The sequence below is a fragment of the Magallana gigas genome, chromosome 4, assembly GCF_963853765.1.
Source record: "Magallana gigas chromosome 4, xbMagGiga1.1, whole genome shotgun sequence".
NCBI classification, from domain to species: Eukaryota; Metazoa; Mollusca; class Bivalvia; order Ostreida; family Ostreidae; genus Magallana; species Magallana gigas.
In genome coordinates, this window is record NC_088856.1 from 30,730,888 (window position 1) to 30,743,562 (window position 12,675).

Consider the following 12,675-nt stretch of genomic DNA (forward strand, 5'->3'; position numbering starts at 1 on the left):
ATGTCAAGGAGGCACATTACAATAGGACATGTATAATTATGAAGCCAGTCCAAGTTGATATTATTATGAAGAGGTATTAAATTGCAAATGAAAGAAAAGACTGTGCCAATAAGGATACAAATCAACATTTGAGTTTTCAGCTTAATTTGACCTGATCCATTTTCTTGGAGACATGCCAAATAGGAGGTTCCAAGATGGAGAGTAGTCTGACACTATTATATACCTGAAACTCTACGGGGCAAAATGAATCTTATCTTATAAATGTTTTGCCAAGGAGTTAAATGATATTAACGGTGAGAGCATAAACTGTTAAGGTTAGAATTTTGTAAAACCTCGTCGGAGTGATCCGCGGGGTGGGGTAATGACTATTATTATACTTTCATGTTAAATACTGAAATCTGATTGGTTTAGACGCAGTTGGTAATCCGTTCTATTACCCTCAGCGTTAGCAACGCACTTGGCAACGGGTAACACAACGAATTGTTACATGCGCGTATATTATGCGCCTACGGTTCACCGTTGAATTCATTTCATTTTTATATAAAAGCAGTAAAATTTTCTTTAAAATTAAGACATTCAGTATGATAAAACAAATAGTGCCTGTTTGGAAGGGGAAGTGTTGAAATTGACACCTCTCGACAACCATTGTCAACCTCCGCTTCGCGTCGGTTGACAATGGTTGTCTCGAGTGTCAATTTCAACAGTTACCCTCCCAAACAGGCACTATTTATATAATGTGACACTGTAGTTTGAAGTAAAACGTGTTATTTATCTCATACGTGTGGTCTATACTACTCCTGCAATAAACCTTTGCTTTATCAAACGTGTGCTAATAGGTTGAAAAAAAACCTAAAATAGTATTTCTGTGGCCCAACCACGACTTTGTTAAAGTACCTGCAACGTTATTTTTTTTTTACGAGATAACGATAGGATAGGATTCACGCACGATAGGATAGACTTAATGCACGATAGAACACTATACACGCATGATACGTTAGGATTGATACACAATAGGGAAGGATAAACGATGTTTATGATAAACTTATTACTACGTTAAAAAATGATCATAAAGATTAACCTGGTAATGGCAGAATTTGAATGCGTACAAATCAAGATATAAATAGAATTTCTTATTATAAACAAATGCTTTTAGTTTTTATAATAAATGAGTTTTTTATTCATTGCTGCACCATTTTTATAATGTATGAAAATGACCGGTTATTTTTTAAATAAAAATTATGAGCTTAAATGATCAATAAATTATCTGTCTTGTAACCTTGTTCCTATTACCGACCAACATAGCCAATCATCGCGAACAATTTCAGTCCGATATCAAATTACACTTGATCATTAGTGGCATAATTAATACTACATGTTCAAATAATTTCTTTAAACTAAATCGAAAAAAAAATACATCTAGCAAGGTTGACTAATGAACAGGCTGAGTTAAAAAAAATCCGGTAGGCTACTAAAAAGCAGTTGTCTTTAAGGTTGTTGTTGTATTACTTTTTTGTCTTCTTACTCGCCGTTGTATATGTTCACAAGCGATTTAATTCAAAGACAAAAATGAACTTAGATATAAAATATACATAGATTTATTTGTAAAACAAATATGTCTTAATTTTGTATAGCCTGCAAATAGTATGACGATTGTCTTACGTCAAACATGTGCATTTTCAAATCAATGAAAGACAATCTTTGCCAAAAAAATCAATTGTACCATATTATATTGTACGTGAGAAAGTAATAAACTTATAGGTAAACGTTCAATGATGTATGTAAGCGATGCATGTGTAATTGTCGAGTAATTCATATCATGTCGCTTTCTCGGGACGGAATTATCAAAATAAAGGGATTTTTTGACAGTGGTTGTTAGAATCTTTAATTTAAAAAAAACCACTAAAATATTTCAACAAAAGAAAAACAATTTACAAGAGGGAGTAATGTCAAAATAAAATATCAAATTATTAACTTACGTTTGTTGTCAGCATACTCGAAAACATAGAATTAATACAGCTGTGCTTTAATATATATGTGCTTGATATATAGGCTTAAATCATTATATGTATACTTTTTTTTAGTTTCTTTTTCTTCCTCTTTGTTTTTTGGTACACATTTTATTGATCTCAAAAAAGTAAATATGTATGAAAACTGACTAAATATAGAATGAATAATAGTTCCAACAAGTTCTTTCTAGTTCTAGAATGATGTTAACATGAGAAAAAGATATAATACACATCTACTGTGTTACCACATAAACAAAATGGATTATTTTTAATATCACGTTTATAGAGATTACAATTTCATAAACAATTGTGTCTCAGCTTTTTATGAACTTTGTTGGTACAACGTTTTCCAAACGAAACTATTAATTTGCAATACATTTTCTTTAAAACCTACACTAGTACGCAAGTGTCATAAAACTTATACATTTTATTATCAAACTTTCGGGTTCGTCTAATAATCTTTAAGAGGATTTGAGCTCATAGTTTTTAATTAGACTGAATGCAAGTCAGATGAATAGAAAAAATGAAGCAAACAAATCGAAACCTCAAAACCTTATGATACATTTTCATGCCTCATCTTTTGAAACTGCATGGTATCAAATATAATTACATGTAGATTTTTGCGACATTTAACATTAAGGCAGAAAAAATGTACCTTATTCTTAATTGTGATAAATCCGGAGAAATGCTGACTGTAAACTCAATCATTTATAACATTACGTTTTATTCGCACGATCCTGCTAGCCAATCAATATAAGTACGTATAGTCTACATTGTATATAAAAGCCTCAAATTCATGAAGAACGAGGCATTCTAAAGTCGGCCTTGCCTAAACGGGCTCTTTAAAATTACAAAATGATGAATATTTTAGCATATGCACTGTTTGCACTGCTTACTGTGAATACAGAAACGCTAAATAATGTACAACAGCAGCAAGAAACCCAGGATATGCAATTAGCTGCTTTCAATGTTACACACGTCGTTTTACAAAGCATTTTGTTTTGTGGAACTGATATAGTTTGCGATAAATCGATTCTTCAGTCGTTGAATATTCCAGATGGACTTTATGTTCCAAAAAAGTGTCCTCAATGTTACTGTCATCCTAGGTGCGTTTATGACGCAGTTGAATATTCATTTCACTGCTGTCCGGATTATTTTTTCCAATATGGTTACCAAGAGTGTAAGGATCTGGGTATTTTTTCATCGGACAAACAAAAGCTGACCTCGGTTATTGCTTCATGTCCAGCAAACAGAAATGAAAGCCTTCTTGAAAATTGCACAATGAGCCGTTCGGAAATAGATCATATAAATACCCCACCGGTTCGTAGTCAAGAATCAAAGCGAGTGTATCAGAATAAATATTGTTCAATTTGTAATAGCGAATTTAATTACGAAGAATTTTTTTTTGAATTAGATTGTCCAAACTTCGAAGATTTTAACTTTCTGTCATCAGTCGATGAATTTTTCAGCACTGCAAAGACAAAAATGTGCAGATTAGATTTCTCACTGCCATTCTTTGAACCCCCCGTTTGTCTTCTACACTACAACAATATGATATCATCTTGCAATGTTACTGGGACGTGGAGACTTTATGACTACGACATTGAAAAAGCTTGTATCAGTGCGTATGAAGCGTTTTATGGAATTTTCAAGAACATTTTCTGCGCTATGTGTAATCCTCCTGAGTTCATAGATGATTTTGTCATAGATAACTGTACATATTTATACCCACAAAGTGAATTATGTCTAAATCAGCCTAGTATAGAAGCATCATATCCTTATAAAAATTACTTTTGTTTGGGTTGCAATCGTGTTCGTGAAGACCTAGAAGAGTACGAAGACGTTACCTTGGATTATATCTATGAAAATTATCTTGAAAACGAGTCAATGCCTTTTTACACAACTCTATATTTTAAATTTAGTGAGCAGCACATTTTAAACTATTTTCAGAATGCAGATATGGAATCCGGTTCCATAGTTTTAACTCCCCAAAAAGAAGAAATATTTTCTACTAAATCATTAAATGAACCAGGACCAAGTTTAAATGATGATATTGTTAACTTGCCAAACAATCGATATGTTTGTTCAAAATTAATGAATACTCTTCATACATTTGCTATTCCATCCGTAATTGATAGCTCAACTGCATCCTTTTCGATAAATATCACTAATTTAATGTACACTAGTTTCGCTCTAACAAAACATGGTGTCTGCACACCAGAATTATTGCCAACTTACACGCAGCTTTTACAAAGAAATTGTTCCTGCAATGTAGGGTGTACCTCAGAATGTTGTGTAGACTTTGCTCTGCAACAAAGCTGGACCTGTATAAGTGGAAGTTATTCAGGAACTGAACATCAAATTCAAAACGAATTCCGGGTAATAGACGGTTGCCCATTTGCTAACCGATTTAAAAGTTTTTGCTTACAAAGAAATAGTACTAATTTTTATCGAGCATATCCCGTTGATGGATTAAGTGAATTCAAAGAAACGTACATTAATGTGTTTTGTTACCTATGTGGATTGAATGTAGATTCAATGAATAGAGATTCCATGGCAAACTTCTTGCAAAAAGTGAACCCATGGCCGTTAAATTTCAAATGCAAAAAATATACCAATTACAGAAACTTTAGAAATATTACTCATCTTGTAAACCACCTCAAAGAGGTCAACTGTAACATCAGTTTTGAGCCACCGACCACAGCTATGAGATGTAGTGACGTATGTGACGTAGACATATCAACCTGTAACGTCACTGGAACTTGGAAGACCTTCGATGAGGATGTTTTTAATGCATGTGAAAAATCGGACATTTTTACATTTCCACCAACAATGTCAAATAAAAGTGTATTCAAAAACATATTTTGTCTCATTTGCAACCCTACTGAGGTGCATCATTTAGAAACAAATCAAACCTGCATACACGAAGAAGTTCCAAATTTAGTTAGGGCTTGTGAAGAATTTCCTACTGTACATTCTTGTTCCAGATTTAAGAATATCTTCTGCGAAGAATGCAACATTGCTAATGTAACTGGGTGTAGTAACATTGTATACAGAGAAATAAAAGAAGATCCAATCATTATCACATCTGAAGGCGATTTCCTTTACTGGAGTTTTCGGTTTACCTTTAGTTTATCAAGTTATTCCGATTCCGAAGATTTTCCACTCGGACAAAATCCTTTGCCATGTCTACCGAACCAAATGTATGATGGCTATCATGTAAGTAATTTTTATGTCTTTTTTTTAAACAACATTAAAATATAGAAATCTAAATATTTTTCAAGGAGTTTTGTCAGTTATACCGCTATCAAACTTACATGTGTAAAACATTTTAATATTAGCATTCTTACTGTGAAGCGTTTAGATTACTCAAGATCCAATATGTTTTACCTATTCATTACAATTGGACAATTTGGCATAAAAAACTGACTCTTGTTAAAATAATGGTTTTAGAAAATGACAGACGCATTTCTGAAATTATTTTCATTCATAAAAGCAAATTTAGTTTTCATTTTTTGTTAATTTCTTTCATTTTATTCTGAATTTAATAATTTTAAAAATAACTGTCTTCAAAGCTTTCTGCTGATATACTGTATAATTTTTCAAACAAATTACAAATTTTTCTAATGCAATCTTAAAACTGCTATTAGTTAATAAAAATGAAGACCTTGTATTAGTTTTCAATTAGTATATGTTTCTTAGAAACATCTTTATTACACTTAAATTATGAAAACTTTAAGTACACGAGCATATTATGAACAAAGTAGGTATTCCAAAAAAATAGTAAATAATCAGGCTTTTAAAAAATATATAATTTATCATTTATTCTAACTTTTGAAAGATTTTGTTGTTATATGTTTCATTTAATGGACGACAGACCGATTGTGATCAGAGTATAATTTAAAACTAAAACACGTTACGTAATGGCTCGTAATGGCTACAAATTCGTCAGTTTTATGTACCGAAAGATAATGGACTGAACCTTGCCTGGTAAAAAAAATGAACGTTACCAAATCTCGTTTAATCCAAACTATCTTTCGATTAAATATCGAATATGTGGACTTTGAAGACATTTTTATTTGACCAATATTCAAAGATTCCTTCCTGATTTTTTTTTTTTTTTTGGTTTTTTTTTTGCCTTTCTGTTTTTCTCTTTTATTTTTCTCTTTTGGGTTTTTTTTTTGTTACGGTAATGTTGGTAGAAAAATTACAACCTTATCTGGCTTAACTTGGGATATATCAGTAACTGAATAATTATTATCATTTCCATTGGTTTTTTTTCTTTTCATTTGATCTGTTTATAATTAGTAATGGTTTTGATATTTAACCGGGTTTTCCAACGGTAAAATCCGGTTATTAAGGGGTGAAAATGGCGGGCTGGCGGCCGCCAAAAGGGTACCCTCATTTTACGGAAAACTCCTTCTACAGTTTTCAACACAGGAAATTGTTCTTTTGTAGATCAATTGTAAATATATCAGAGGAGTGCCTATTGATAGGATTTTGGTTTTTGAAAATTTTGAAAAAATACTAGCTTCTGATTATAGTCATTTTTTGGCAAAATATTGCATATCGGGTACCATTATTGTATGGATAACTCCCTCTACAGTTTTCAAGAGAGGAAATTGTTCTTTTGCAGATCAATTGTACATATATCAGAGGTGTGCCTATTGCAAGGATTTTGGTTTCTGATAATTTATGACAAATATACTAGCTTTTGAACTTAGTCATTTTTTGGCAAAATATTGCATATCGGGTACCATTATTGTACGGATAACACCTCCTACAGTTTTCAAGATAGGAAGTTGTTCTTTTGCATATGAATTGTACATATATCAGAGGTGTATGGAGGGTAATCGTGTTCAAAAATCCAGACATGTAAACCTGTAAATCCGAATATGCAATCGTGTTGATGTGTGAGCCTGAGTATGAATATGTGTAATTCTGATTGTGTAACCTATAAAACTCGGGCATAAACACGTGTAAGATTTGACTCAGTTCCTTCGCATGATGTACATTTTGCAACTTTATTGTTTACATTAGTTAATTAAACCTTCAACTTTGAACACTTTCAATCCGTAGTTTCTGCATTTGTAACTTCAGGCTCGGCAATAGCACATCTGACATGATTCAAGTTGACAAATGTAATGTCTACAAGTTTGTCGAATTTTGACATGACCTTATATGGAAAGAGTGACGTCACTGATAGAAAAACGCTAGCTGCAGGTAAAGGCATGCCGTAATCGCCGGAATAGGGACGGCATAAATAAAAAAAAAAATTAAGTAGGCCTATAATCATATTATCTCTGGATAACAACATTTCATAGATTATTATTTTTCGGAAAATTAAATTATGAGATTAGTGTACATTTTATCAAGAGAATGTATAAAAGATGCAAGTAAAGAATTCGATCGGCTTCAGATACCCTCTTAGAACTGAAAAAAATTACATTTAATGACTTTGTTTGAATACACGTGTATAAAGATATATACGCATTTTTATTCATAGGCGTCGGAACCGGGAGGGGGGGGGCTCTTTTTTTGCCAAGTTAGACATAACCATTAGGAACATAGCAACAGGGAGGATTACCCCCCCCCCCCACTTTTTCCTCGCAACAAACAAAATTGTTACTTAAAAGACCTTATAAAAGAGAATGATATATTAATAATGATATTGAAAATTAGAGTCATAGTAGGTAGACTAGCACCCCCCCCCCCCCCCACCACCACCACCACGGATTAGGAATTTCATGATTGGGGGGGGGGGGGGTTTGGGCAGGTAAGATTGGAGTTATTGGTATACCCTCCCCTACGGATTAGAATTTTCATGATTATGGGAATTCTTATCAATATTTTGTTTTGATTAGATTAGCCCCCCCCCCCCCTTTCAATTTGCTTCCGACGCCACTCTTATTAGAGTACATGCAACAAATCGTTAAAGTATAGGCCTCGGCTGAATTAAGAAAATATCTCCATATGCATCCTTATCGCTACCACAAAGTTGTGACAAGACATCCCTCCCCCCACACCCCCTGCGAAAAATTACACGGGGTCGGCCAGCTGAGTTGCAAAGTTATCGATAAGAAAAACTAACTTTTTAAAGACATTGGTTTTGAGATTGTGATTAATATGAGACATAAGAAGCGACACCCTCTTAAAAAAATGAAATAAAAATTCCAAAGATAAGGTTAACTGTCGTGAAATTAAAATGTGTATAAATTATTTTAAGAAATGTTTCTTTGCATTGTCGGCAATATATAGGGGGAAAAGCCTATCATGCAGGTAAAAATTGACATTTTTTTTTATTATTTCAAGCAATTATTACGGGATATGAGTATGACGTCCTGAATGTCGGTTCAATACAGACTCACTTTGTGAAGTTGGTTGATAAAAAATTTCTGGAGAGCTAGTATAATATAGCTTTACAGCCACTTGTGAACTAGCTGCAGGTCTGTAGCTCCCTGTCTAAAAATACAGATGGACGATCTGGGAGCTACAGTGCCTCCCATAATAAAACTTCAATTTACGGCGCACAAAAAATATGCACTAGTTTTTTTATCATTATTGAAGATTGTGTTATTATTTATCTTTCACTTACACAACAACAAAAAAGTATAAATACATGTAAAGTAACATACATTTTTCTGCGAAAAATTACCAAATCTTTGCAGGTCGTTTATTCTAACTAATTCAGAAAAATAACAAGAGTAAAAATGGGGTACTCTATATGCAATGTTTTTGCCCAAAAATGACTAAGTTCAACAGCTGATATTTTTTCATAAATTATCAGAAATCAAAATCGTAGCAATTTGCATACCTTTGATATATATGTTTAAATGATCTGCAAAAGAAAACTTCCTATCTTGAAAACTGTTCGAGGAGTTATCGGTACAATAAGGGTACCTTTTTGACAGCCACTCGCCCGCCTGCAATTTTTACTATTTCAATAATCGGAAACCCGGTTAAAAATTCTCTCTCAAAATTCTTAGAATTCAGAACCAATGGAGTTAAATGGGACCTCACGGCGGTCTTCGAACCCCATGCCGCTCAAAATATATTTACCCCCTTAGGAAATTTCTTGATCCGTCTCATTTCTAGAAAAGAGTATGCAGTTACTTATATTCCCGTTTAAATTACATGTCAATTTTTTTTTTAGAGAAATAAGATATTAGGCATTTCCTTTTATAATACCATGAGAATTATATTACGGAAATTAGCGCATTCGTCACATTGGCAACGATTTCTTCTCTACATGGACCTCTTCCTGTTTGGTCCAGTTTCAATCATACCTCAATTTTTTTTCTAAAAATAATACCGGTGTTTTCGATAGAAAAGGTGTGGGTCATTAAAATTTTATTGCAACAGTTTAGCTTAATATTATGTTTATTTTTCGTTCATTCCGGCGGTTACGCCATGCCTTTTCCCGCAGCAAGGCAGTAGCCATATAAGGTCATGTCAAAATTCGACAAACTTGTAGACTTTACATTTGTCAACTTGAATCATGTCAGATGTGCTATTGCCGAGCCTGAAGTTACAAATGCAGAAACTACGGATTGAAAGTGTGCAAAGTTGAAGGTTTAATTAACTAATGTAAACAATAAATTTGCAAAATGTGCATCATGCGAAGGAACTGAGTCAAATCTTACACGTGTTTATGCCCGAGTTTTATAGGTTACACAATCAGAATTACACATATTCATACTCAGGCTCACACGTCAACACGATTGCATATTCGGATTTACAAGTTTACATGTCTGGATTTTTGAACACGATTACCCTCCATAGAGGTGTTGCTAAGATTTTGATTTCTAATAATGAATGAAAAAATACCAGCTTTTTAACTTCGTCAATTTTTTGTAAGATATTGCATATGGGTACTCCATTTTACTGGATACGGTAGGTAGTGTTTATCAATTCAGGGTTTACATGGATTTTTGATACAGTTCACATAAAAGAAAATCCGGTTTGCTTTTCACTTGTCTATACTGTTCTTGTCTGTTACTGTTTATTTAGAAGTTATCTTTTTTCATGTATTAATAAAATTTAATCCACGTAAAAGCAGCCAAAACGGTCGGTATGTAGAATCGAATTTTAAATCTGCTTTTTATATTACAAATTGTTACTTTTAATATTTTTGTTTGTTTTTCAGCATGCGTGCAGAAACTTAACGTGCTTTCCAGGAAAATATGAACAAAATGGTGCCTGTTTATCGTTGTTTACATATACATCTAGACTTAGATACACTTTATCGCTGAATATGAAGTTTGTAAAACTTACAGAAAATAATGAGACACACGAAGTTCTGTTACGAAGCTTACGAAATCATATCACTACTACAATAGAAAAAATAATCAGTCACAATGTTTTTGTAGAAGATTTGATCATCAAAAGTCCGTACATTTGCAGTGCCACTAATGTGAGAAATGGTGATTTACTCGTATACCTTCAGGTTTTCCAACCACATTTTCTCTTAAACAGGGATGCAGTGGAATCCAAGCTAATAAATTTCACTCAAACTTCATCAAACTGGACGCTTGATGAAAATTCTGATGTTGCTGTCACAGTAACGAGGAGTGGAGAATCACTTATGTTACCGCATCTGGCATTGAAACTTAGCAAGGAACAAAATTGCTTTATAAAGGCGAATTCACGTTATAGTGCAATAAGCATTTTTAAAAATATATTGGTTAGTCCGATTCTAACGTGCCTACAAATTCACTTGAAAGGCAATGAATTTGGTGTTGATTGGACTAATATTCAAAATGAATATTACTACTCTGGATTTTCAATTTCAGTCCATAAATTTGAATCATATTTTGATGGTGGATTAAGAGTTTGTGCCAAGGACATACAAAGGTACATACAGACGCTGGAAGAGATCTTGATTCATGAAAATCGAACTTTGTCATATATAACTTTGTCACTTATTTGTGTATCACTTTTGTTCTTGTTGATTACATTCCTTACCTATTGTGCGTTTCCAAGTCTACGTACCCTTCCTGGTTGGAACAATTTGCTTTTGGTTTTCTTTTTGTTTTTTGCACAACTATGTATAGTAGTCAGACCGTTTTTTCGTTCAACGGCAATGGTTTTAGTATCCGCTTTAACCCACTTTTTCTGGTTATCAACGTTTTTTTGGCTTCAAGTATGTTCCTTTCACATGTTTCGTGTTTTTCACACAGAAACACGTAGTGTACGTACCAAATCATACAATCGATTGACTATTGTAAAATACCTCGCGTACGCCACCGGTATCTCGGTTTTAATAGTCTCCGCTAATATCACTGTGTCTTTGATTATTACGAACGGCGAGTTCACTGGCTATGACAAATTAATGACTTTGATGACGAGTAGAACGGCTTTTATTGTCACACTGATCGGACCTTTGTTGATCGTCTGTATTACTAATATCATGTTTTACATAATGACTGCCTACAAGATACACTCCACACCCAATGTTGAGAGTACGACAGGCTATCGTATTCAACTCACCGTATACGTCAAACTGTTTACTCTAACGGGTGTGTCGTGGCTGCTACAAGTTGTGGACACTTTCATCGGCGTTTCTGTCCTCTCTTACATCATTGCTATCCTGAATGGTCTACAGGGTTTGTTCCTCTTCACAAGCTACGTGTATAATAACCGGGTGTTTAATTTGTACAGAAAGGCGTTAAACAAGTTTGGCTCGTCCCGAAGAAGTTCTCACCACTCATCTACTCATACGAGTACTTAATCAATGCAACACTAAGTCGTTAGGAACAAACAATAATGTCCTTGCGCTAAATTGTTTAATTGCCAATGATAAGAAAAACGTTTTTTACAATCTATACCTGATTGTATTTTACAGATAAAGTAAAAAAACAAATCTTTTAAACTAACCTTTGATACTAGTATTAACCATAGAGAAACTGACAGATGAACAAAACTACCCAATATGATTTCATGCTACATATTGAGTCCTACACAGAAGATATATACTTTATTCTCAAAATAAAAGTGAAAGTATTGCGTGTTTTTAAATGAAATAGAAAAATCGAATACGTACATTAAATGTCCTTAGTATATGAAGAAATACATATTAAATAACCAGGTGAAAAATGAAATAATCGATACAAAGTTAATCCTGCAAGTAATTTTCTTATCCAAATTTTTTTTAAATTCAAGCTATCTGAAAAATAAATACAGCTAGGTTTTTTTAAAACTAATTGGACTTATTTAAATATATGTATATGTATTTATTGTATGACTTTTTGCAATTTACTCTAATTCTCTTTGTGTATATATTGCATCTGCTTTTTCATTTTTCATGTCAATTTTGTAATATTTTTTTTATTTTATTGTACTACGATTCATAGTTTTTAAATCTTTTCGTGTATTTTTTTAAATCAAAATTTGAATTCTTTTTACAAAGAACAATAAATATAATAAGTATTCAAAATTCTTAAAATTTAATTGGATATGGAATAAATGATGAAAATGATTAGAATTAAAACTAGCCTAATAATTCAATCTAATTAAAATTAGAACTTACATCCGCTCCCCGGTTTTCGATATGTCGTGTAAAATTAGAACTTTCATCCGCTTTTCGATATATCGCATGGTAACCGGGGAGCGGATGGAAATTCTAATTTTAATTAGATTGCCTAATAATTATGCAGATTTCACCGAGCCA

General features: G+C 33.0%; 1 protein-coding gene across 1 annotated transcript; it reads left to right on the forward strand.

The window, feature by feature from the left end:
• Window positions 1-2,854: 2,854 nt before the first annotated feature.
• On the forward strand, window positions 2,855-12,053 carry LOC117683061 (uncharacterized). The gene is made up of 2 exons (XM_034451867.2): window positions 2,855-5,225; window positions 10,153-12,053. Exons 1-2 carry the CDS (start codon window positions 2,862-2,864, stop codon window positions 11,734-11,736), a joined length of 3,948 nt encoding a protein of 1,315 aa, XP_034307758.2. The 5' UTR covers window positions 2,855-2,861; the 3' UTR covers window positions 11,737-12,053.
• The last annotated feature ends 622 nt before the right edge of the window (window positions 12,054-12,675 follow it).

What these genes read in the sequence shown, in the direction of transcription:
- LOC117683061 (XM_034451867.2), top strand. Translation starts at nt 2,862, where the DNA reads ATGATGAATATTTTAGCATATGCACTGTTTGCACTGCTTACTGTGAAT. An exon ending in AAATGTATGATGGCTATCAT is followed by an intron (nt 5,226 to 10,152) that starts GTAAGTAATTTT and finishes TTTGTTTTTCAG; the next exon opens with CATGCGTGCAGAAACTTAAC.